We start from the raw sequence: 26,539 nt of genomic DNA, 5'->3' as shown, positions 1-26,539 counted from the left end.
CAGAGGCCCTGGAATACAGAGGGAACAACGTGCCCTCTCTCTCAGGTCTGATCTTTGGGGGCATGGTTGAGCCAGGCACCTTACCTGGGCACTGAGTTTCTGCCTCTCTTCCTGGAACCGCTGCCTCTCCTCCAGGACCTTGACTTTGGCACCCTCATACTTGGCAGTCACCACCTCCAGCTCCCGAGCAGTGCTCTGTGCTTCCCGCTGCATCTCAGCCAGACGGGTCTCAGCATCAGCACGCACAGCTGCCAGTTCTTGGCCATACTTCTCCCGGGCCTGGTCCAGCTCCACTTCCAGAAACTGCCGGCCGAGGCTGGCTCTCTCACCCAGCCCCCGGTTCTCCTCCGCCAGCAGGCCATGAGCCTTCTTCAGCATGCTCAGCTGCTCTGCGTAGCTGGCCTTCTCTGCGCGTAGCTGCTGGGCTGCTCGCTCTTGCTCTGCTACCTTCTGCCGCAGGGGCACCAGCTCCCCCAGCTCCCGCTGGGCCCGCATCAGCTCTGCCCGCAGCCCTCCCGCTGCCTGCTTGCTTTGCTCCAGCTCCTCACGATGGCGTTTCTCAGCAGCTGCCTGCTCAGCCTGCAGCTGCTGGCACAGGTGCTTAGCAGGCAGCAACTCACTCACCAGGGCCTGTGTGCTGGTGTGCTCGAGCTGCAGGGCAGAGAGGGCCTGCTCCTTCTGGAAGAACTTCTCCTGCCATGCCTTCAATTCTTGGCCCAGCTCCTCCGCTCGCTCTGCCTGCGAGGCCAGCTCCTGCCGCAGGCTCTCTGAAGCTACCCGCTGTTTCTCTGCCTCTTCCCGGAGGGTCTGGACCTCCTCCCGCAGAGCAGAACTGCGTTCCGCAGCTCTGGCACTGTTGCTGGCTGTCTCTGCCTGGAGCAGGCGCAGCCTCTCTTCCAGCTTCTGGCTCTTCTCTGACTCAGCTATAACCAGCCGCTTCAACTCCTTGCTCTCGCCCTCCTTCTCTAGGACCTGGCGATTCAGGATGGATACCTCCTCCTCCAAGCTGCTGATGAGACTGTTCTTTCTCTCAGCCTCCTGCTCGCCCCGGGCCACCTGGGCCTTCCACTCATCCTCAGCTTTGCTATGGTCTTGGGCCTTGGTGCGGAGGGTGGCCAGCTCCCTTTGGGCTGAAGCTAAGGTGTCCTGACTGTGCCCCAGCTCCTGGGCCTTCTCCTCCAACTGGACCCGCAAAGTCTCCAAAGCACCGGCCTGCTCAGCGCGGGAGGTGCGCTCAGACTCTAGGCTGCGCTCCAGGCTGGAGGCCTTCTCCTGATGCTCCCGGCACTGCTGCTTCAGCTTGCTCACCTCTGCCTGTAGATCCCCCAGCTCAGGGCCTTTCCGCTCAGTCTTTCCAGCAGCCTTAGACTGGGCCCCTGACCCAGAAACGTCTTCTCCACTGGTCGTCCCTAGAGACTGTTGGCACTCCTCCTCTTTCTTGGCCAGCTGTTTCTTCAGTCGCTCCACAGTTTGCTGAAGCTCCCTCAGCTCTGTTCTCTGGGTTGCCTCCTGCCCACGAAGCTTGGCCAACTCCTGGTCTCTCCCTTCCTTTTCCATCAGGGCATGGGCCAGTGCCTCTTGTAGGCTAGCAAATTCCACACGCTGCTCATTGAGGGCATTCTGCAGCCGCATCTCAAGCTCTGCCTTGGCTGCCTTCTCCAGGGCAAGATCGGCTTGGGCCCGGCCCCGCTCCTGGGTCAGCCGCGCCACCTCCCTCTCCTGCTGCCCACGCTCCTCCTGCTGCTGTCCCTGGCTCTCCATCAGCGCAGCCCGCAGCCTCTCCAGCTCACTGCCCATTTGCTCTGCCTCACGCTCCATGGCCTGCAGCGCAGCCTGCGTGCTACAGAACGGGCGTCCTTGCTGCTCTTCCAGCCACTCTGACTCTCTGTCTCCTGCCCTCGGGGGTTCCTTGAGTAGCTCACTGGAGGCTGTTTCCTGCTGCTCACCTGCCTTGCGCACCAAGGCCTCCAGGCGGGCCACCTCCTTGCTGGTGGCAGCCATCTTCTCCTGCAGAGTGGAAAGGTCATCTGCAAGCTTCTGGGCCCTGACCTCCTTCTCCTGGACCTGCTGGAGGGCTCTGGCCAGGTTGGCATGGAGCTGTGCTAGCTCACTCTGCTGCCGGCCTATCTGGAGCTCGCTGTGGGCCTCTATCCCTGCCACCTTCTCCTTTGCCTCCTGCAGTTCTTGGCGGGCCTTCTCACATTCCTCCTTCAGGGTCATCAGCTGTTCCTGGAACATGGCACCATACTGTGCTTCCTCTTGCTGGCTATCCTCATACCGCTCACGCCAGGTGGCCACCTCCTTGGCAAGCTGCTCACACTCACTCTCAGCCTCACGTTGGGAGGCTATGGCCTCTGCCAGCTCTCGCCGCAAGGCTTCCATCTCGGCCTGATGGGCCTCCCCAAGCTGCTGTAATCGGGCCTCCAGCCCCTTGCGCCCAGCCTTCTCTTCGTCCAGCTCCTTCTGTTCCTGCTTATGCTGCTCCACCAGGCTCCGGATCTCTGCCTCAAGCTCAGAGATACAACGCTGCTGCTCTTCCAGGGTGTCTGTGGCCTTGCGCTTCTCCTCTTCAAGGCTGCCTTTGGTGATCTTCAAGGACTCCTCAAGGGCCTGGACCTGCTCCTGGAGCTGGCCCTTCTCCTGGGCCACCCTTTCTCTCTCGGTTGCTTTTTGCTGTTCAGACCTCAGCTGGGCCTTTAGCTCTGCCACCTGGGCCTGGGTTTCACACTGCTCCTGGTGGGCTGCCTCAACACGGGCATGGAGTTCCTCAACCTTTTGGCTCAGCTCTGCCTTCTCCCGCTGGGCCTGTGTCACTGAGGTCTGGGCACTGTCCCGGGCTTCACTGGCAGCCTGAAGTTGCTGTTGCAGGACCTCTAGCTTGGTAGCCTTCTCTTTCTCCAATGCCTCTAGCTGCTGGAGGGCCGAGTCCCTCTCCCTTAAGGAGACCTCCTGCTCCTCAGCAGCAGTGGCCAGTTGCTGGGCATGGTCACGCCTGGTTGCCTCCCACTCCTTGGTGGCTTCCTCCAACTGCTGCTCCTTCTGCTTTAGGCTGCTGCTCAGCTGCTCCACCTGGTGGCGCAGGCCCTGGGAGGCCTGTTCTTGCTGCTGGAGGGTCTGTGCTAGTTGGGCCTGCTCCTTTTTGGCCTGCTGCTTCAGGTCAGCCAGTTCTTGATCCTGCTGCTGGAGGGTGGAATTAAGGGTGGTGAGCTCAGAGGTCAACATGGCCACCTGAGCAGACAACTGAGCCCCCTGAGCCTGGGAGGCCTGCTCCAGTTCTTCCTTGGCCTGGCTAAGGCTGGACAGGGAGCCCTGCAGCTCGGCAATCAGGCCAGCAAGCTGCTGCTTTTCTTCTTCAAAGTGGCCCCGCTCAACAAGCAGCTTGGCTTCCCGCTGGCCCCGCTCCGTCTCCAGTGCCTCCACCCTGGCTTGGAGCTGGGTGTTGTTTGCAGCAAGAGTGGCTGCTTCTTGCTTCAGGGTTTCCAGCTGATGAGATAAAGAGACAAATGGGGATCAGCATGACTCCTCACGTCACCACAGCCCTTCCGAAAACTGAGGATTGCCAGGAATCCGAACGTGGCAAACATGGGTCCACACCAACCCAGCACACAGGTCTCAGCACCGCTCTTGTGCATTCCTACCTGCAAGACATCACCCAGCACCTCGCCCTTCTCCCGGGGTGGGTTCTCCCGCAGCCGGGCCAAATGTTCTTCCAGCTGTGAAAGTTTTCCCTGAAGGATTTCATTCTTCTCTTCAAGGCATTTCTGAGAGTAAACCAGAGCCCCGTGTGAACAGAGGTGGAAAAGGCACTGAATTACCACACGAGCCCTCATGAACATCCACAAAACACAGTACCTTATCAACTTGTTACCAAGATCTGCTTTTGCCCTCACCTAGAGAAAAACTCTCAGAAACCATGGACCTGGGACCATGAGGGACCTGACTTTCTAGCCCTAGTTCCAGGGCTAAACTAAGTCGCATGACCTGCTAATTCCTTCTCCAAGGCTGCTCCCTGTCTGGGCATCAATAGCAGAAGCAGCAGCCAGCACAGCACCTCCCTGGTCTCTGCCCGGCAATGTTCACTAAGCACCCAATGGGCCAGGCACTGTTCCTCACTTAAGTTCTAATCCACCCAACAGATCTGGGAGGCAGCTATTACTATCCCTCTTTTACACAACAAGAATCTGAAGCTCAGATGTTAAGTGACTTGCCCCAGGGTTACATGGTTAATAAGTGACAGAGTTGGGTTCTTAATAATAGCAATAATAATAACAGCAACTAATCCACTGAGAGGTTACTTTGCACCAAACAATGTGTTAAGTGCTTTATATGCATTATCTTACAATGGTTGATGAGGCCTCTGCTTGTTCTTTTTCTCATTTTAGGCAAAGGATGCTTAGAGAGAAAGAGGTCAAGGAACTTGCCCAAGATCCACACCTTGTAAACAGCAGAGACAGGATTCAAAGGAGTATTGAATGTAAGCCCACAATCTTTCTATTACAGCACACTATCAACGCTTGAAGAGAAGTCAGCTTAATTCCCATAGGCCCCAAAGAATAGAGTGGTAAATCAGCTTTCAACATGTGGTCAAGACTGTGGCCCTGGCTCCCCAAAGCAGAGAGTTACCTTGTCCTGCAGGGCTGTGCTGAGCTCCTTTTCGAGATGGGCCTGCTTCTCCACCCACTCCTGAGTGGCCCTGCTGTGCTCCTCTGTCAGTTCGTTGAGGGCACCCTGTAGTTGCTGTAGGTGACTGGCAAACTCCCGCAGCTGAGACAGACAAGTAGGGATCCCCATCAGCCAGGGTCAGAACTGGCAACACCACTGCCATCTGCTCCCTGAACTCCAGGGCTTGATGCCTCTGATCCTCCTTCCAAGCCTCATCAAACCAATCACAGCTAATCACATCTCTAATTCAGGACTACAACTCAAAGTTTAGGGCCACAAGCCAGTCTCTGGCAGCAGCCAATTATGGGATGAGGAAAGGGGCAAAGTGTGCAGGTCTCTGGAGAGACTGACGCACAGGACAGGTGCCAGGACATTCTTCTCAACTCTCTCTTGGGGAATCTTCTAGACCAACCCAGCCCCAAGGAGCCTCCATGCAGGGAACAGACCCCCCAACACTCACCTTAAAGGAAAGGTCCCCATTCTCCTCAGAAAGCTGGTTAATTTTGCGATCCATCTGGCTCTTCTCTGTCTTCAGGTCCTGGCACTGCTTCAGGGTTTCATGGAGCCGCATGGTGAGGCTGCAAGGGACGGAAGCAGCGAAGAGAGAGTGTAGCCACCCAACCTCCATGGGTGCAAGGCAGGACGGGGAGCTGGGGAGGATGGTGGGGAGGAAGGTGGGGAGAATCACACCTCTCATTTTTGCCTCGGAGCTCCTCAAGCTCCCTGGACTCCAGTGGGCTGGCCGCCTGCTTCTCATTCAGTAGAGCCAGGCGGTCAATGCGCTGCTGCATCATGGCGATCTGTGCATCTGCCCCAGAGCAGGGGGAAGAGGGGAGGAGAGTCAGCACCGAACTAAGGGGAAGAGGGAGAGGGAGGAGGAGGCATCCAATCTAAGGGAAAGGGAACATGGTGGTGAGGACAGAACGAGCCTCCAGGAGGTGGGCCTGACAGGCCCAGGGCTGAGCTCTAAGCTCCAGGGCCAGCAGAGAGGACAACGTGGGAGGCAGAGGGGCCATTCCTCAGACAAGCCAGAACTTCCCTGGAGGAAAATCCTGAATGCTGCCCATTCACACAATCTGCCAGTGTGCCAGGCACCCACCCTTCTCAGTGAGGAGCTTGCGGTTCTCAGCCAACTCCATCTCCAGCTCATCTCTATTATTTCTCTCATCTGCAAGCTGCTTCTTCAGCCGTCTCATCTGGAATTGTGGGGTCTGCAGGATGTCGCCCATAGGGGAGGCTGGAGAACCTGAGAGGAAGCTGAGGAAGGAGATGGCTCAGATGCCATGGTCAGAGCCTGAGATGTGACGGCTGAAGTGACCAGCAATAGGCAGGGATGGGGGAGCAGGGCTCTGTGGATGTGAGCACTGGCTGGGAGGCCCAAACACCTAATTTCTGTTTGCAGTGCTACCTCATGCCTCACGACATGACCTTGAGAAAACTTTTCTTCTCCTTTCTCCAAGTCTTAATTTCTTTGTCCAAAAACGGGGGGGGGGGGGGGGGGGGGGGGAAGGGGGGTGCATCTTGCTTGCTTCTGCAAAGCTGCGCTGAGAGAAAAGACTTCAGTGTAATCTCCAAGGAAGAAAAGCATTTCACAAACAGGGAACAGCCTTTGAGAGAGGCCTTCTGCCCAAGACAGATCCCAACCAATTCCCCCAATTAGTACTGGGGCAAGTGAGGACATCTAAGATCTACAGAATATTCCAAATACTCTCTAACGATGTGAGGGGCTGCTCAACAGCTCAGCCTCTAGGATGTGGGGTTTGGAGGACTAGATGCTGAGGCCCCGTCCCAGGAGAAGAGGCCCAGCACATACTTGTTCCCACTGGAAGAGGCAACCTTCTGCAGCTCTAGGAAGCGAACCTCCCTCTTGGCCTGGTGGCTGGGTGGGGAGAGCTCTTCAGAGATGGTGCTGGAACAGGTGGAAGGGACGGAAGCTGAGGGGAAGGAGCAGACAAACAAACCACAGAGAGGTTAGTAAGAGAGTCAATAGATTTGCATCTTTATGCAATTTGAGAACTTACCTTAGTGGGAGTGAATCCAGACACTTATATGTAAGCCACAGAGGGAAGCCACTGGGCAGAGTCTGAAACCTGGTATCTGGGTTATCCAGGTCAGTGTCCCTAAGCCAAATCAAGCAAAGGGCTTCCATTTCCACAGATCATCGGTGCTCAAGGAGAGAGCACAGTGGACTGAGGGTATCCACCATGCTCAGAGATGGAACCAAGTGCTCATGCTTTTCTCTCAAACCAACATTGCAGAGACAGCTTGGGAGCCAGAGCAGGATCTCCCCTCACCGCCGTGACCTCTCAGGTCAGAGCCACCAGCCTCTTTTCTGAACTCCTCCATTCTGAAATCTTGCACTGCCAACACGACCTCTTTCTCAATACCTTCTCTTCCCTTGGTTCCCAGGAGCACTTTTGCATGGTTCTCCTACCTCTAAACACCCACTCTTAGTCTCCCTCATCTGCTCCTCCCTCCTCCACCCATCTGCTAAGCCCCCAGAGTTCTGATGGGGCCTCCGTGCTCTGCCCACAGTGCCCACAACTTCAATGGCCATCCATACACTGACTTGCAAACCCATTACCTGGCCCAGAGCCCTCTCTTGCATTCTAGACTCACATTTCCAACATCTCCGTCTGAAGGGCTCATGAGGAACCTGAATATGAGGAACATCAAATTCAGCAGGTGGAAGAGAATTTGCCGAGTCCCACGTCTTACATCCTATAATCATTAGATGGCCTCTTCCTGAGGTGACGGGCAGAGCTATCACTCTTCCCATTGTACTTCCAACAGGACAACTGGTAGATTCAGTACCTCTCTGTTCTGGCACTTATTCTTACCATACTTACTGGTTATGTATCTGCCTTCCCTCCTAGAACACAAGCTTCATGTGGAGAAAAATATTTTTTAAGACTGTACATTCCCAGCTTCTAAGCCTAGGGTAATGATTGCTTAAAAAATAAAAAACAAGAAAAGTATGTGTGTGGGGTGATCAAGGAGAATCTAACAGCAGACATGATCACTTATAAATGTCTTGCTTAGCTGCTGCCAGGCAGCAAGGAGGAAGTCCACAGGAACTGAGATGATGGCAACATGGCCCAAAAAGTCAACCTACTCCATTATACACACTTTTCCTGAGCACCAACTCTGCGCCTTATGTGGGGCCAGAAACAATCCCCCACGGCACTTCTTGACAACTCAGGATCCTAGCAGTCTCCAGCTCTGAGAGGAGTGTGGACCCTACTTACCTTTCTGTAAGAATTTTTCTAGGTCCTCATTCAGGTTTAGCCCATCCTCATGGTCCAGCACAAATTTGAGAATGATGGCTAACTCAGCCTGGGCCACAGAGAGAGAAAGAGCATCACTTAGGTGTTGGGAAGGCCTGAATGGATGGAGGGTGCCACCCTGGAAGTCCCAAGAGCCTGCTGGAGCCCCCTCTTGTTCTCAGAGCTGGAAGACCCACAGTCCAGCTGAGAACATTCTACTAGAGACGTGTTCACCCCACTTGCCCCTGCGCTCTGTCCTTCCCTAAAGATGCACCGGGAGTCAGAGTTCCTAACTGACTTCACTCCTGACCACAAGAGAAGAGAACAGGCAAGGAAAGTAATGCAGACAGAAAGCTTTATACAGAACTATGTTGGCCTCTTCCAGCTGACCCTCAGGGTTCTTCTTTGAGTGAGAACACGTCTGGGGCTCATCCAAAGCTTATCTACCAGCTGAGCTGTAAAATAGTCCCTTCTTTGTCTGAATTCCAAAGCTACAGAGTTGATCTGGTTTTCCTGACCAATTCTGCTGTAGTTCCTTATTCCTTTAGAATTTCTGTTTCTGTTAGGCCTATGACCAGCTTAAAGCAGAGAAAAGGTCGAATGGAGGAAGAAGCCACCCATCCTTCCCATGCCAGAACCCCAGCCCCAGAGATGAGCCATGAGCTCAGTGAGTACAAAACTGGATGATTCGACATTTCCACCACTACGTGAAAGGCTACAGCTCTCTGGACACTGCCCCACCAGTCACCCACATTACCCACTCTGGCATCCCAGCTGCTTCTGCTCTGGGAAATAAAGGACAGCTGTTTATGCAGGAAGCAAAGCCAACATCAGGACCTATACAGCAGGTAGTTCCTGGAAACCAGGTCAATTCCCTCTATGATGAAGCAGATACACCAACTCCTCTTTGCTTAGGGACCATGAAGAAGGGAGAGGAGGTGACCACTCTGAGCTAAGCTGTCATGTTGGACAAAGACATTTTCTCTCACTAATCCTTCCTAACAGAGGAAAGGAGGAATAAATGGAATGATAGTCTGCGTAAAAAATACACACACGGGAACACAAATATGAAGAGAGAACAACTTGTATGTATTATCCAAACACAGTACAGTCACAGGTATAATTAAATATATGCACATGAAAAAGGACTTGGAAGTGTGTATCCTTTAAAAGTTAGCAGTAATCTCTGGGAATGAGATTCTTGGCAATTGCTATTGCCTTCTTTGTGGTTTTCAATATTTTCCAGACTTTCAATAATGAATGGCTGTAACTACCGTAACATAATTTTTTTAAAAGAACAACATATGCTGTTTCAAGAAAAACAAATGAGGGTGGGGTAAAGCACAGGCTAGGCCTACTAGGTGGGGTGGAGGCAAAAGAGCTTACCTGAATCTTATATTCAAATTGGTCCCAGTCCCTGGGACTTTTGGAGCTCATGGTGGAGTGGTATAAGAGCAGCATGGTCATCTAGAAGCCAAACAGGAGGCAGTCACTGAGTAGAGCTGTCTCTATTCTCAGTGCCCACCTCTGGGCTGTTCTGGGGACTCTGAGCTATTCTAGAAACTCTTCTTTTTTTTTTTCTTTTGAGGAAGATTAGCACTGAGCTAACATCCGCCACCAATCCTCCTCTTTTTGCTGAGGAAGACTGGCCCTGAGCTAACATCAGTGCCCATCTTCCTCTACTTTATATGTGGGACGCCTGCCATAGCATGGCCTGACAAGTGGTGTGTAGGTCCGCACCCAGGATCCAAACCAGCGAACCCCGGGCCACCAAAGTGGAACGTGCGCACTTAACCACTGCGCCACCAGGCTGGCCCCCTAGAGACTCTTCTAAAACTCCTAGAATTCAGCAGCCCTAGGCCACTGCCCTTAACTGCACCAGGAAACACCTGATTGAGGACTCAATGCCCACTGTGCAAAAAGCTGGGTGTCAGGATTCCTGCATAGCTAAATTCCTGAACTCATGAAACCCTGGGTATGAAACTTAAGGCACCCTCTATAGGCTAGCACCCTGAAACAGAAGATGGAATGAAGTAGACTGAGCTAAAACGAAAAATATGACAACAGCTGGGTGACGCCTGATTCTTGCCAGGTCTTCATTGAGGCCCACAGGAATGGTCTAGTAAACCTCTTTGTCATTAGGCATGGGCTCCTAGAATCCTTGGGCTAAATTAGCCTCTGCCTCAGCCAGGTGGTTGCCTGGACCTACCTCTAACCTCCATAAGCCCCAAGAAATAAAGCACCCACCACTGCCTCTGAGTTAAGAGAAGGCCCTGCATATCCCCTTCAGTGCCACCCTCCCAAACCCACCAGTCTGGTATTCCACAGGTACCTTGGCCAGTTCCAGCTCTGACCCCTCCATGACCTTCTGCACTGACACCAAGCATTCTGGAGAAGAGGGATGTTTTCGGTTTTCTATAATAACAACAATGTAGAAAACAGGGTGAACTTCCTGGGGATCATCCCCGAGATCATCAGAACACCTCAGAGTCGGAGGAGCAGAACTGCTGTCTCTGGGGGGCTAGGACACCTAGGGCTTCTTACTCCTATGTCCTCTCTCCCCCAACACACGTTTCCATCTGAAGTTAGTTCCATCCTGGGTCAGTCCAAGGGGATGGTTCAAGACAGCAGGCTTGGAATTCACAGCAGCTCTGGGGCATGACTTTGCACTAGTCACCCACAAACCAACTCCTGCTCAGCACCACAAAGTAGGAGCTTGGAGATTCCAGGCCACTCTAGAATCCTGTTCCACCTAAGGCTGCAGAGGAAGCCTGCAGCTGAGGCAAACTTGGAGGACCACGGACACCTGGTTCTTACGCTGCCAGAGGGTGTGGACTCAATTACTAACACCTTGCTTTATATAAATCCTAGCACCCTTCCTATAATTTCCTTGAGGTGGAGTTAGTGGATCACTCCCATGTATCAAAGATGAGGGCTTTGTGTCCACAGCTGTATGAGGGAGGGGAACTGACAAGCACTGTGCTAGAAGCTTTGCATGTGTTCTTAGTTAATCTACCCATTAACCTTAAGAGCAATTATTATTCCCTTTGTTTTATTGATAGGGAACCTATGTCCAGTGAGGTCACACAGAAAGTGAGTAGGAGGGCCAAGATCTTAACCCAAATCTGCCTCTGCCCCACACCTGTTGCCTAAGCAATTAATTCAAAGTTATCTGGAGAAAATGTTTTTCTTGCAAGAAAAAGAGGGTAACATGGATCCTTCCCTCGCCTCCATCTCCTCACAGTGTGGGGCAGGAGCCCAAGGTGACACGTCCCCAGTACTGACCCTCTGGCTCTACGTGGATCCCAGAGATGGACTCTGGGACTGAAGGAACACTCTTCTTCCCTGACTGGTGTAGGCACCACAAGGCCCAGGGAAGCTAACCCGGTAGTACGGATCTCTGTGGCACAGAGTGGGCAGCCTCCAGCCTTTGCTCCTCCAGACATCTGTGAACTGGTTCCTCTGGACTCCCAAGTCCCAGGAGCTGAGGAAGCAGCTCCTTCCCAGCTAGATAAGAAAGGTGCTTACTCTGCAGAAAACTGCACACAAAGTCCAGTCTCTCTGGCACCGGCTGCTGCAGGATTTGCTGCCCCTCGTCAGTGCCGTGGCTAGAAAAAGAGCAAGTATTAGGACTGGAGTACTTAGCAACCCTTCCCTCATTGCTCCTGCATCACATGCTACCTTCCCATTCCTTCAGGCTTGGTCTGTGCTGGGTCTCAGAGAGAACCAGACCAGATGCTGAAGGCAGGGGAGAAGATACCAAGACACCACTTAGTCAGAAGGATCTGTGTGGTGGGTGAAAAGTAGGAACTTGAGTCATGAGGTCCTTCTGGAAAAGACAGCACTCTGCCATCCTATTTGTGAATATAAAAAAACTCTGTGGGAAGAGGGCCGAAGGACATGGAGGCAGCACAGATGAACAGGAAGCTGGAATTCAATAGTCTGGAATGGCTCAACCGTAAACCATCAGGAAGCCTGGGACATGCAGCTGGAGTAAAAGTGAGGAGGGATGAAGGAAAGGGACAAACGGGTCCACAAACCAAAAGAACAGGAGGGAACAAGGCTCTCAAGTGACCGGGCAAAGTTCAACACACATCAGGCTGAAGGCTGAGGTGGCTAAAGCCTCCCAGAGGCCAGGCTGAAGGGCAGTCACTCTCACGCTGTGCATGTTTGTTGAACTAGAAAGGCAAGCCAAGCGCAAAGAGAGCAATGAGGACAAGGAGGCAGCAGGGGGCGCTCTCTCACAGCCCAGGCCCCAGGCCCCTGGATGCTAGGGCTAAATGCAGTTTCATTTTTGGAGATGAGTATCTTCACTTCAAGTCAGAAAGCTGACTGCTCTATCTAGGCTATGGCTGGACATACTGATTAAAGGTCCTCCTGTTCCTCAGAACCTGAATCTTCAGGTTTCAGCCAACTTTATGGAGGGCAGGGCAAGCCCTAGAACCAGTGCTAAACATCCTGCAAAGCACAAGCAGCATCCAGACCAAGACCACAAGAGTAGCTCCCTCCATCACTCACGTGATTACCAATGGTTCTTCCCAGTGAACCGCCTACAAGCAGCATTCTGGGTAGCTCACGTGTGATTAGGGACTCCTCCCAGACTCCTAAAAAGCCATCTTCTCCAACCACCCACAATCTGGAATGTTGGGACTTCTTGCCTCAGCACAGAAGAGTAATTTACCAAACAGTATGCCATTAGATAAAAATAAGAATTCTTATATATATTTTCTTATTAGATTAAAAAAAATAATTCTTGGGTTAAATGTTTGAGAAATGCTGGGTTATACCAAATTCAACATTTTCTAAAGAAGAGCATATAACACGCATTATTTCCTAAACCTATTTGACCACAAAAACTCTTTTTTCCCCACTAAGTCTCTGGGATAAGGAAAGCTGCATGGAACATGCTTTGGAAAATCCTGGTCCAGGAGAAATCCAGCCCATCCTTTAAGACTGCGTTCAAAGTCTCAAGTCTGGCAGGAAGCCATCCAGAACTGCCTCCACCCTCCTCCTCAGGAATTCCTACAGCACTCATGGATACAACTGCATCATTTACAACTGATCACTCTGTGCGAGCTGAAACTAGGAATATAGCGGGGCTCCGGAGACAGATGAGGGATGCTTTTTACTGGGAAGAACAGAGGTCAGTGTCAGTAGGACAAATGTCAGGGCTTTAGGTTTTCTGGCAAAATGCCTCCACTAAACTTTGCTATTCAAGCCTCACAGATATCAAAGAGATGGGACAGCCTTTTGCTTCAGGCTATTCACACACAGAAGAGAAAAGAAAACCTGTCAGAGGGATTGACTGATGAATTTTCCCAGAGAGAGAAGGCCAAGTGGCCAAGCAACAAGCCCTGTTCAATTCCCACAGCTTCTGTCTGCCCCCAGCCCTGCGGTCCTCCACGGCTTTCCCCTGAGAACTATGCTTTTGATTTAGGTTACCAACAGTAGCAGCATCAGAAATGCAACAGCCAGATACATTCACCAAAACATCTGTTTTGCCAAAGAAAGTTGGTCTGCATTGTCCTGGACCTGAGATGGAGATTAGGTTTAACCTGGGATTTCAACAGCCCTTCCCTGCAACACACACATTCTCTCTCTCTCTCTCTCTCTCCACCCTCCCCCTAGTCTAAGGCTCGGCAGCACATTAGAAGACAACTTGGAAAATGGGCATCTTGAATTTTTGACTCTAAACCTACAGGGGCTAAAGCAAGGACACACATCCTTAGGACTGGACACATCTACCACTCTTGTCATTAGGCCAAGGAAATTTATTTGCTCAAAAGCAAAAACTCTGATCTATTCTTAAGTTTAAAAAAAAAAGCATGCTGCACCCTATTGTATGTTACAACACGAGGCATATCATACCTGGCTGCCTCTCTTTTGGTGATGTTAAAATTAAACAGTGGGTTAGGTATTGCCAGCCTAATGGTTTTACCAGCCACTCATGTTGGTTGCCCAGATCTACCACTTCATTATCGTTTGCAAAATAATTATTTTCATTAAGAGTTGCAAAATGCTGATTTATAGGTGGTGTACAATTCCACCTATGAAGTGTCCTTGCAAAAAATAAAAAACTTAAGCTAATGAAGCTTAGATCTAATTATCAGTTTACATGCAACAAGAAGAAGAGAAGAACAAGTTAAGCAGCACCATGATGATGCAATTAACACAATCCAGAATTTAGGAAATTCTACAGGATCCAAAAAAGAAAAAATAGGTTGGGGTATGAAGGCAGAAATGAGTAGGAAACAAGACTGGTGAGAGGAGATGATGAAAGCTCTTGTGTATGAAGGCTGAAGATTTTAGAATTCAACCCCCAGTAATGACCAGTCACTGAGGCTCCAAAATGAAAGCAGAATGGGAGGAAGCTTCCCGAGACCACATGTATAGGAGGAATGTCCTGGAAGAAGGGCAGATTAGAGAAGAATGAAATCTCAAGGGCCTGGTATTCAGAATTAGGCAGAGAAAGGGATGTGAGAAGTCTTCCAAAGGACAAACTGGGAGGATGGTAACTGATTAGAAATCAGTGCAAAAGGAGAGGGAGAAATTGAAGTTGATGGTGAATGTCCTGCCTGGGTAACTGGGAGAGAAAACGGCAGTATCTGTTCCAAAATAAGAATAGTGATTTTTTTCTGAAGCACTAAGGCAGGTACTACTGGTTAGAACCACAGGGACTTTTAAGAAATCCTAAAAGACATCCCACTACCAATACACATTTCAAAAGATACACTCAAAAGATTAAAAAAAAAAAAACAAAAAACCTCACCTGTCCTGGGCTATTCAGCCCTGCTAGACTTTGCTGATAGAGAATATCAACCACAGTTTTATTCACTTCTTTACTTATTCAACAAACATTAATTAAAATTAAATCAATGTGTCCTAAGCTAGGCACAGAGGACTCCAAGATGAATCAGACTCAGTCTCCGCCTTTGGCAAGCTCAGTTCTACCTTCTTTCCCCGTCAATGAGCTGTTGTCTATGAATGGGTGGCCAAACTGCTTCAGATGCTGAATCCCTGATGCCAGTTCCTACCCGCCAGGAGTGGAACATAAACACCCTCGACACTTCAGGCTATCCTTGGCCTGAGAGCTCAGTCTACTGTGCTTTCCTTTAAAACAGGGGTCCTCTCCATCTCTGTCCCCCCAATTCCTTATTATAGCTGGCCTCTACTTTTGCTCATAGTACAAAAAAGTGAGAGAAGGTCAGTTTTACCCTCATGATTCCTGAAAGTTGACGATACAGGAAAAAGGATGAACTATATGAGCTTAATAAACTGCAGGTTAAAGCTTGATCCATCTTTGCTTGGTTCCAGAGAGGTAAGATATTAGGAAGAGGCCCCACTCCATTGATTTCCCAGATAACTGAAGTTCAAAGGAATCGTGCTAAAAACACAGATATAAAACGAACAGGCTGAGCTAGAATCCTGGCTACATGACAACAACACACTTATTAAATGCTAATCAACCTCACAAAGCAAGTTAATGAGGCAAGTGAAAATCCTGGAAATGCTATAATGGCTTAGAAAGGGGCATATCTAACCTAACAAGTTAGAGATGAGATTTCTAGGTGCTTCTTTTTTCCCTCTAATGTAAGAGCCTCCCCTTTCTTCTTCCTGGCCCTACAGGTTGCAAAAAGGGCTTGTGAGACAGGGACGAGTGAGGAAAGATGGTTGTAGAAGACTCCCACTGAGATAAAGGACAGGGTGCCTCAGAGCAGGCTCTTGGAGTACTGAGAGAGCACGGAGACTTGCAGGCTTTTCCGTGTGGGAGTGAGGGAAGCCTCAGGATGGGACAACAGTGAAACCTCTCCCATAGAGAGAGACAGTGACTGCAGGATGAGGTCAATGTGTTTTTGCCTCTGGGCCCCACACTGGCTTATGACATCCCAATCCTCCCATGCATTCTGGTCACAGTGGTCACCACAGAAAGGGAGGAAATGCAGTTCCCATCCCAGCAGGCAGCTTCGCTTGAAAGGCTGGAAAGGGATGTGATGCAGACTCACATGCTGTCAACGATCTTGATGAAGATGCTGCAGTCCTGCAGCTGCGGCACAGCATCCACGGGGTCAGCCACCCGCAGACTGTTCACCTGTGAGACAGAGGGAAGAGCCTGGTGAAACTGTCATTAAGTGCCAGAAGCACTGTGGTTTGCTCCTTTCCCCAGATGTTGACAATTCTCTGCTCACTCTTAGTGCCTATAGTTGTAGGCTACAGGAATGAAGGAACAGATGATTCTAGGATTTTTAACTTCAGCAAAGAAATGCTGCTGCACCCACTCATCCACTAACAGCCACCTGAATGTTGCCATCAGAGTCCTTCCTCTGGCTTCAACTAAGTAGGAGCTTAAGTTCTCCTAGGATGTTCCAGCACTAGGGGTATACTTTAAATATAATTAGGCATAAAATGATTCAGGAAGGATACACAAGAAACTGGTACCACTGCTGTCTCTAGAGAAGAACTTGACAGCTGGGAGTCAGGGATGGGAAAAACAAAGACTTCGTATTACAGCCTTTTTTTTTTTTTTTTGAGGAAGATTAGCCCTGAGCTAACTACTGCCAATCTTCCTCTTTTTGCTGTGGAAGACTGGCCCTGAGCTAACATCCCATGCCCATCTTCCTCCATTTTATACATGGGACCCCTCCACAGCATGGCTTTTGCCAAGCGGTGCAATGTCCACACGTGGGATCTGAACCGGTGAACCCCAGGCCACCGAGAAGCGGAATGTGTGAACTTAACTGCTGTGCCACCGGGCAGGCCCTATAGCCTTTTGTATCTCCTGAATGTTTACATTATAACCCTTTGGAGCTCAGATTTTTACATTACAGCCCTTTGTATCTCTTGAACTTTGAAATATCTATTCAAGACATATTAAATATTACATATAGTTTATATACTCCCACACAGATATAAAATCTTATTATTCATGCTTTTTAAATTCTTTACAGACATAAAACTTTGGCTGAGGGAGGAGGGAGAACTGATGGGGAAGCAAGATAATTAAAGAAAAAGGGAGGAAGGAAAAGAAGAACTGGGAATCCCAAAGAAAAACTTCCTGTTAGCTTTCTTTGCCTTCAGCCAGGTATCTATCTAACAGTCTTTACCACTAGAAAATTTGCCAGCAATCACATGCAAATGAATCGGGTATACAGGTTATTCAACAAGCATATATGATCGACCTCTACAGGAAAACCCTGCGAATTCTACAGGCACCAAGTCAGAAGCAGCCTCAGCTGAAGTTTACCTTTGTATTACCATAGGAAGGAAGGGTTTCCTAAGTCAACCACATGTGCAAGACTGAGGGAGGAAGAAGACTTAGCCGGATTAACAAGGTCTTTTTTAAAATTTCAGCATAATGGTCATGTGCAAATGAGTAGATTCTATTGTTTATAAATGTGTCCCTTAAGAGGCACTGGGCTGGGAGCCCCCAGACAAGGATTTTAGGTTTAACTCCTCCACTAACTTGCCAGAAGCCTTTGTTATCAACTTTATTTCTCTCTGTGCCTATTTTGTCACTTGCCATGGATGGAATCCCTACCTCATCTACCTTAAAGGACCAGTGTGGGTTTAAATGGGATTATGGATAGAAAAACACGTTACAAAATAAAAGTACTAAATGCAAAGCACTATTATGGTTAATAAAATAAAAAGAATGAGGTAGATCCAGTAAGACAACTATTTTTTTTTTTTGAGGAAGATTAGCCCTGAGCTAACTACTGCCAATCCTCTTCTTTTTGCTGAGGAAGACTGGCCCTGAGCTAACATCCGTGCCCATCTTCCTCCACTTTATATGTGGGATGCCTGCCACAGCATGGCTTGCCAAGCAGTGCCATGTCCGCACCCAGGATCCAAACCGGCAGACCCTGGGCCGCCGAGAAAGCGGAAGGTGTGCTCTTAACTGCTATACCACTAGGCCGGCCCCATCCAGCAAGAATTCTACTTCTTGGCAACTAAACTAGCTGCATGCACTGGAGAATCAAGAGGATTAAAAAAAAAAATCAATGATCCAGCTACAGAAATGATAGTATTTATTTCAGTTAAATACGGTTTACATTAAAAACAACTTCCAGATGAATCTAAATTAAAATAGGTTAAAAATAAAAAAAGGAAAACATGACCTCTCATTGAAATCTTAAAGACAGGGGCTGGCCCCGTGGCCGAGTGGTTAAGTTCACGCGCTCTGCTGCAGGCGGCCCAGTGTTTTGTTGGTTCGAATCCCGGGCGCGGACATGGCACTGCTCATCAAACCACGCTGAGGCAGCGTCCCACATGCCACAACTAGAAGGACCCATAACGAATAATATACAACTATGTACCAGGGGGCTTTGGGGAGAACAAGGAAAAAATAAAATCTTAAAAAAAAAAAAAAAAAAAGAAATCTTAAAGACAATATATTTATACCAACCTTTTTTTTTTTTTTGAGGAAGATTAGCCCTGAGCCAACATCTGCCACCACTCTTCTTTTTGCTGAGGAAGACTGGCCCTAACATCTGTTGCCAATCTTCCTCTTTTTGCTTGGGGAAGATTCGCTGAGCTAACAGCTGTGCCAATCTTCCTCTATTTTGTAAGAGGGACGCCGCCACAGCATGGCTTAATAAGCAGTGTGTAGGTCTGTGCCCAGGATCTGAACCTTCGAATCCTGGGCCGCTGAAGTGGAACGAACAAACTTAACTGCTGTGCCACCAGGCTGGCCCCTATTTATACCAACTTTTGGGGGGAAAAAGCTTAATCTATTTAGTCAGGAAAGGCCAGTATAAATTTTCTAGGAAGATTCTGAATATTCCAGGCCAAGATCCCTTTCTACCTGCTGAAAACAAAGAGACTGCCAAGACTTAAGCATCCAAAAACTATCTCATTTTAATACCTGCAATCTACATAAAACATTCAAGGGCTATGAGTTCTTGTTCACTAATAAGACTGAAAAATCACATCAATTAGCTGATTTAAAGTCACTTAAGGAATCCAGATTCATCTCATACTGATTAAGTAATAATCCAGCAACAGTTTCTTTCATGGATATAAAAATATATTTTCTTCCTGTGCATTATTTTGCTCTCAAATGAGAAATCATTTGAAAGTTGAGGAAGCGGAGAAGCTCTTTCATCTCCAGTTGGGGTATAAAACATGAGAGGGAGGGTGAGGTCACTGCAGGATCTGAGGGCTGCCTGTAAGGCTTTCGGGGCTGCTCAAGGTTGTAGAATCTTAAAGTTCCCTACTCCCTATCACAATGTATTCATTATAATTGCTGGGTACAGAATAATTTCAAGCTATATTTTTAAATAAAATATAGGAGCCGGCCCCGTAGCCAAGTGGTTAAGTTTGAGCACTCCACTTCGGTCGCCCTGGGCTTCGCCAGTTCGGATCCTGGGCATGGATGTGGCACCACTCATCAGGCCATGCTGGGGTGGCATCCCACATGCCACAGCTAGAAGGACCCACAACTAAAAACATACAACTATGTACCAGGGGGCTTTGGGGAGAAAAAGGAAAAAATAAAATCTTTAAAAAAATTTTAAAAATAAAATAAAATATAAAATTATTTTTACATTATGAAATAAACCACTGAAAATTTGGAAAAAGAAAAAACAAAAACATTTATTCCAGTATTTTAATATATGCACTTTTAGCATTTTGATGTATTTCATTCCAGCCTTTTTTCCCTAGGTCACTGTTTTTTTTAAAACCACAGCTGTAACTGTCACATGTTCATACGTGTGTTCTATGCTACTCTTCTCACTAACATAACAGGCATTATTTCATGTTGCTATAATGTCATAAAATCCACACTAGCTGCCCAACTTTTGCTTAAACTGAAACATTCTATGTAACTATATATATATTTTTTGTTTTCCTTTTTCTCCCCAAAGCCTCCCCGGTACATAGCTGTGAATTTTTAGTTGTGGGTCCTTCTGGCTGTGGTATGTGAGATGTCACCTCAGCATGGCCTGATGAGCGGTGCCATGTCCGCGCCCAGGATCCGAACCAGCGAAACCCGGGGCCGCTGAAGTGAAGCACAAGAACTCAAACACTCATCACGGGGCCAGCCCCCTATGTAACTATATTTTAATGCACGGTCATTGTGATTTTTGAGAAACGTAGACAAGCATCTGTTAAATAAAACTAGCCTTGTGTCTGTTCTTCTCTATAACAGTAATAGTCACCATAGGATGTAAATAAGTAAATAAACTGATCAACTTGAAATAATGTGGCTAAAGTATCCCCCAATATTCAGTTAACCCATTGAACTAGAGACATGGCTCATGGTCCCCTGCAACCCAACCAGGCTTTTCTTGAAGATGAGGGGAGGAGAAGGAAGACACAATGTTTCTAACATAGCTATAAAACAATGAAATGTAATGTAAATATGTAATACGTAAAATATAAAAATACCCATTTTAAATTATGCAACTAAAATTTGCATTTATTTCAAAAACTCAAGACTAAGAATCCATGTTTTGTACATTAAATACATAGTTCCTGACTGAAGATTTGAGAGTGATTAAAGACAGTCTTTTTTTTTTTTAAATATTTTATTTTTCCTTTTTCTCCCCAAAGCCCCCCAGTACATAGTTGTATATTTTTAGTTGTGAGTCCTTCTAGTTGTGGCATGTGGGACGCCACCTCAGTATGGCCTGATGAGCGGGGCCATGTCCGTGCCCAGGATCCGAACCCGCGAAACCCTGGGCCGCCGAAGCAGAGAGCGTGAACTTAACCACTCGGCCACAGGGCTGGCCCCAAAGACAGTCTTATTAAACCTACCCTACTTGGAAATTAAAAAATCATTTCCTTTAAAATAATTTTTTAAAAGTTGGCTCTTTTTAATTGGCCCTAATTGATCAGCAGTGAGGGTGACTACTAAAATATCCTGTAGCAAATAGCATGCCCAGGCAATATTTTAAGTATCAAGAATTATTATTTATTCAGATACTGTGCTAAATGGTTTTGTGCGTATGCTAAATGTTTTTTACACACATTATCTCATTATCCTCATAATGACCCTGTGAGGTATTATTATTATTACTTCCGTTTTAAAAACGAAGTGCTAAGAGGCTGCATAACTTGCCCTGTGTAACGCAGATGGGCCACGATTCTAAACCGAGCTGTCATCACTACACTCCATGGCCTCTTCTGTTTCTCTGTAGCTTTATATTGCCACTGTTCAGTATTATCTTTTCATTTGCCACTGTCTTGGGCAGAAAATATATGAAAAACCTAGCAGAAGGATTTTGGTGCAGTAATTAAGGCAACAGGAGGACAATGGAAACAGAGAGAAACACAGTAAAGAAAGCGAGGAGAACCTTGCCCTATGATTAAAGGCCTTTGAAGACCAAAGTCCTTACGTGTCAGTGAAGTTCAGCATCAATCCTTTAAGTGAGAAAAATGCACAGGGAGCAAATGAAGATGGGTTTCCATGCTCTCCTGCAGCTAGCTTTCCCATGACCGAAAGGGAATATACACCTCAGAGGACCTTCCTCCAAGCTACAGAAGTAGAGTCATGGATCACTGTCAGCAGCAACATCACCAGAAACAAAAGTTAAAAACTAAGGGGAAAGGCAAAGGAAAACTGTATTTCCTTAGTCTGGAGATGAGAAGACTTGACATAGCCCTGGCTCCTCAAAGACTCCTCTCTCACCCCTCCCAAGCTTTCTGGAGAAGTTTAACAGAAAAATGAGGAAGATCACTCACCCAAGAGAGGAGTGCAGCCGCCCGGGTGGCATGGAGCGTCATCGTGGCGATACCAGACAGTCACTCCAGTGCACCTGGAACCCAAGAGAGGAAGAGCACTTAGTTATACCAGATACCCAAGATGAAGGAGGAGAGGGGAAATGGTTCCATTTACAGGCTCTGAACACTTAAATAAAGCACTCTTCACTCGGCACTTAATCCACCAAGGCACCATGGGAATTTTTAGAGAGCTCAGAGTACACATCAAAATTACTATAAAACTTATCATGTCAGAGCTGACAGTAAAGAATCTTGCATTTAATTCAGTGTCCATAAGCTCTATACACAATGTTTCTGTTTCACAGAAAATACAACATTCAAAGCTGGCCTTCAACCCTGCTCTTTGGGACATAGTGCCCTTAAAACATGGAATAAACAGGGGCCAGCCCAGTTGCCTAGTGGTTAAGTTCAGTGAACTCCACTTCAGCGGCCTCAGTTCGGTTCCCCAGTGCAGACTGATACCACTTGTTGACAGCCATGCTGTGGTGGTGACCCACCTACAAAACAAAGGAAGACTGGCATACATGTTAGCTCAGAGCTATTCTTCCTCAAGCAAAAAGAGGAAGATTGGCAACAGATGCTAGCCCAGGGCAAATCTTCCTCAGCAAAAAAAAACAAAAACAAAAACATGGAATAAATATAGTTTTTCAGACACAGCTGCGTCTGAATGCAACCATGTGACCATAGTCTTGGGACCTTGAACAAATAGCATAACTTCTTTTAGTTGCAGTTTCCTCATCTGCATAATGGGATCCACAAACACCTCTTTGGGTTATTGTGATGCTTCAAGATAAAGCAGACAAAGCAAATAGCCCAGTGCCTGGCACACAGTAGGTATTCAATAAATGATCACTGTTCTTAAGCAGAAAGGTTGATTTCTGGCTCTTTCTGCAGGTACCCAAATTCTACCTAACTAACAATAACCAAGTCCTTGGAGAAAGCTCTCCAAATTTTGGATTTTTATACACCCCCCCCAACAGAATTGTCAAAGACATGGTTCATGTGGGGAATTGGATGAAACCAAAGTCAACCCTGGCAGAGATCCCATGGGACATTTTACGAAAAATTAGACACTTGTCCTGGTATTCTTACCCCCAATTTCCCTTCCCATTGGGAATCGGCCATCTGCCTGCCAACCTGCCCAAGAGACCACAAACCTAGTGAGCAACTACTCCCCAGCACTTCCTGGCAGTCCCCACAATTCCCACAAACCTTCATGGGAGAAATCAGCCTTACTCCCCCACCTGCTGTCACAGGTGCTCAGTGTCACTACACTAGGAGGAGGAACAAGAGTGGTAAGCGCCACATCACCTCTAACTCTCCCCATGTATCAGAATTTCCAAGGTATGGTCTCTATGGAACCAACATTTGCAAAGCACCTTCTGTATACAAAGAGTTGGGGATAAGAAAAACATCACTCTTGTCCCTAAGGTGCTCATGGTCTGGTAGAGGAAAGAGATACATAAATCTGATAATCCACTCCCCATCATCTCTGAGTCCTTCCTCTGCAAGTGTACTCTGCTTATCAACCAACCAAAACGGTTCTTTTCTCAGTTCTTACATATGTTCATCCTGTACTGGAAGCTACATGGGAAATGGGAGACAAAGACTCGGTTCCTGCCTTTGAGGGGCTTACAGCAGGGCGAGGAGTGAAATTAAACATACATGAAGCATTAAATAATAGAAGAAAATAATCAAATGCTAAATATAACTAAATGCTAAGTATAATTACTTCCTGACCCTGCAAAACCTAACATGATTCAACCTGTCAGACCAACGTCACAGTCTTGGATATGAGCCAATTCACCTGGGCTTTGGCAAGAGCAAATAAAGGGGTGAAGCGAGCTCTCAGGAGGGCAGAGAAGCTAAGAGACCCACGTGTTCCTCTGTCTTGGATGATTTTCACCCAGCATGGCCTGTCCACGGGCACTGACTGCCTACCTCCGGGGCCAGGCAAGGATGAAGGCAGATGGCCTCGACTACTGCACTGTAAAAAGGCTTTGGTGGTGGGTGGCCAGCCTCAAGTGAGAGGGCCCACACTTGGCTCTTGTCGTGAAGGCAGCAATGGCCAAATGTTCTACTAGGGCTTCTTTAAAGAAAAAAAAAAGTCTGGGCTATTCAGGAACAGGGAAATGAGGCCTAGATCACCTCCCCCTTATCCCCACTGCTGCCTCTAGACGTGCTGTCCTTTTGACGAGGCCCAAAACTTCAGTCAGAAATTTTATTTGCAACTAGAGGTAGATCTTGTCCCCTCTGAGATTCCACAGCTGTGCTGCTAAAAATGACCTGAAGTTAACCAACCTCTTCCCTTCATCTCAGAGGCAAAACATACAACCCTTATGTCCTCCCAGGGAGCCTACCTAAAACTAGTGGCATGGCTGAGGGAAACTGGTATCAAGTCCAGTGCCGCTTTCTGTGCTCCCAAGGCACAATAACAGGAGGAATCCAATACTCAACACGAGGAACTCCAGAAGGACCCTGTCAGCTCAAAGCCCATAAAGAGGCACTTTCTCAGAGACAGGACACTGGGGTGACAGCCTTTAGGACAGCCCAGCCATTCACTCTTCTTCCGGGTAATGAATGATTGAAGCCAGTGGCACAGCTAGTCCTCAGCACTAGGACTATAGCTTTAAGCAAGCCTTGGCTTGGAACCCAAGGGCTCCCAGCCAGAGCACCATCCTCCCCACCCTCCCCCTGAAATCTGAGGCAGGCCCCACCCAGAAGACGGGTGATGGTGATGGAAAAACAGATTCCCGCGATTGTAGCCTGGAACCATTTCACAGAAGGATCTGCTGAGATCCACTCCAACTCCATCAGGCACCCCTTGCCCCTCCTCACCCTGTAACCCCCAGTCAACAAACCAACCAACCCACCCCTGGAATGCAGGCCCTCTGAGGGCACCTTCAGAGTCCCTACCTACCTGGTTCTTTGAAAAGAAGTGCCCCAAGAATCCAAGACAGAGGCTTCACAGAGCTGATAGAACGCCCTCTTTTCCTCGGGATCAAGAAGGAACCAAGACATAGAAGCAGCTGCCTTATAAACAAAAGGCCTTGTGTCCTCTTTACATTTTCAAAACTGACATAACGTAACTCCCTCACATCAGGACCAAGTCTCACATTTACAGTAACCCCTCCATGGTTCCAGAGAAGATAAATCAAGACAAGGAAAGTGATACTCAAGAGACACACCGCCACCTGGTCTGCACCTTCTCTGGGTCTTAAAGAGTTAAAACCAAGCCGTGGTTTCCTCCCAGGGCTGAAGCTAATGCAAACCACCTGCTCAGATGCAAGGACCAGAGGGTCAGGTTGCGGAGCCCTGGGGTCTGTTCTGGAAAAGCTTCAGTTTTAAGGGTTGACCAAGGGATAGGCAAAGGCTGAGTTGTGGTAGCACTGCTCTCCTTACCCCGACCCTCAGCCTAGGTGCCAGCTACTTTTGAGACTGTCTCTTAGACACTTACTGCCCGAACACCAGCCCTACCTCAAGAAAACACCAAAGTGACCTTTGGTCCCAAAGAGCTGCAAAACTGTACTGATCACTCAGCTCATGGGCTCTTGCCTCCACTGAACCCTCATTCTCTTAGGTATTATCCCCCACTCTCAGAATTTCAGGGCCCAAAGCCCACACAAACTCCCATCTCAAAGGGTCTTTCCCCAAGTCCTGCCCCTCTTTACCCTATGGTTCCAAAGGCCGCAGGCTCACGGCTCATAAGGGAAATGGCTGTCCCATCTGTGCACCCACACTCAATGGTAAGATTTGTCACCACTTACCCTGACAGCCTGCCTGCCTGTAGCCACTAAGAATTCCATGCTCTGTGCACCCTTCTAAAAGGGATACTCCCACCATCTGAGAGACCCCCCCCCACATCCAAAGAGTGAACACCCTGATCTTGAGGCTCTTCTCCTCTGACTCTGGGAGAGAGAGGTCAGGAGGCACAGGCAAGCAGGCAGCCAGACCTCACCTGGCAGGTTACCCCAGAGGAGCTCAGCAAGGGCCATGCTATGTTGCCATAGGCTAACTTGTCATAAAGAACAGAACAGGAAATATCTTGCTAGTGCATCCCCTGGCTTGGAGAAGGTAAAAGGCCCAAGGACCAGCAGCTCCAAAAGAAGCCAAGAAGGGGGAAAAAAAAACCCAATGCTTTTCAGCTGCTGGGAGTCCTGAGTAGGCTGTCTTGTCCAAGTCCAAAGGGTTTCTCTGCACTTCTGAGGTCAGGGCAATCAAGCTGTCGAGATGCATTCCCTGGGCCCCCTTGAAGGACTAGCTCTTTGACTCAGGCCTCCCCCTTTTCACACAGGCCATCCCCCCTCTATGTAGCCTAGAATTTGGCCCAGAGCCCTGGGGAGGAACAAGGGAAGGATTGCAAGGGAAACCAAGATTTCCCTGGTTTCTACAAAAGTAGCTTACTGACATCTGCCCTTCCCCCCATGCTCTGCAGGGTCCAGATCAGAAGGATATGGGCAAAACGGTTGCAATCATAAACTAGACCTGAGGCCTAGAGGCATATACTGCACAAGAACGCAGACTCGCGCACACACACGCCCCCGAGCCCGCTCCAGCAGTTCATGAGCACCTGCCCCCGCTGCTATATTCACACACCCTGGTCCCTACCAGCTGGCAAAATGAGCCCTTTTCACTCCCCACCACTGCGTACACACCCAGGCCTCACTCAGGAATGGAGAAGCTCTCCTGAGCTGTCTCTACAGCTCAACGTGCAGGCGCACACGCTTTCCCCCTCTGAACAAAAACACGCTGACATCTAGCCGAGGGGGAAAGAAAGCAACCCTTTGAAAGGCGCCAACTCCCGGATGTTGGCAAGCTCTGCTCCCAGCGCCTCTTTCTGAGTGTTTACTTGCTCCCCCTCTCCACTCCCTCCCCTTTAAGGATGGCGC

General features: G+C 48.6%; 1 protein-coding gene across 50 annotated transcripts in view; it reads right to left on the bottom strand.

The window, feature by feature from the left end:
• NUMA1 (nuclear mitotic apparatus protein 1) overlaps positions 1 to 26,539 on the bottom strand; it is a 68,548-nt gene that overhangs the window by 10,363 nt on the left and 31,646 nt on the right. For 41 of the 50 annotated variants that reach the window (XM_070274493.1, XM_070274499.1, XM_070274507.1 and 38 more), the window contains exons 2-14: positions 21,612 to 21,685; positions 15,932 to 16,017; positions 11,457 to 11,536; positions 10,261 to 10,343; positions 9,315 to 9,395; positions 7,911 to 7,998; positions 6,476 to 6,596; positions 5,762 to 5,919; positions 5,353 to 5,470; positions 5,123 to 5,240; positions 4,624 to 4,764; positions 3,639 to 3,761; positions 85 to 3,483 (exon numbers count right to left, since the gene is read on the bottom strand). In XM_070274493.1, the coding sequence (XP_070130594.1) occupies positions 85 to 3,483; positions 3,639 to 3,761; positions 4,624 to 4,764; positions 5,123 to 5,240; positions 5,353 to 5,470; positions 5,762 to 5,919; positions 6,476 to 6,596; positions 7,911 to 7,998; positions 9,315 to 9,395; positions 10,261 to 10,343; positions 11,457 to 11,536; positions 15,932 to 16,017; positions 21,612 to 21,653 (4,638 nt within the window). In that variant the 5' untranslated portion in view covers positions 21,654 to 21,685. Of the gene's footprint in view, positions 1 to 84; positions 3,484 to 3,638; positions 3,762 to 4,623; positions 4,765 to 5,122; positions 5,241 to 5,352; positions 5,471 to 5,761; positions 5,920 to 6,475; positions 6,597 to 7,910; positions 7,999 to 9,314; positions 9,396 to 10,260; positions 10,344 to 11,456; positions 11,537 to 15,931; positions 16,018 to 21,611; positions 21,686 to 24,570; positions 24,684 to 26,305; positions 26,523 to 26,539 lie in introns of those variants that run through there. The other 9 variants (XM_014741562.3, XM_070274488.1, XM_070274511.1 and 6 more) reach the window with 4 other exon arrangements.

Source organism: Equus caballus, chromosome 7 (assembly GCF_041296265.1).
Source record: "Equus caballus isolate H_3958 breed thoroughbred chromosome 7, TB-T2T, whole genome shotgun sequence".
Classification (NCBI taxonomy): Eukaryota; Metazoa; Chordata; class Mammalia; order Perissodactyla; family Equidae; genus Equus; species Equus caballus.
Note: the sequence above shows the minus strand (reverse complement) of the source record. Positions and strands in the feature narration are given on the sequence as shown.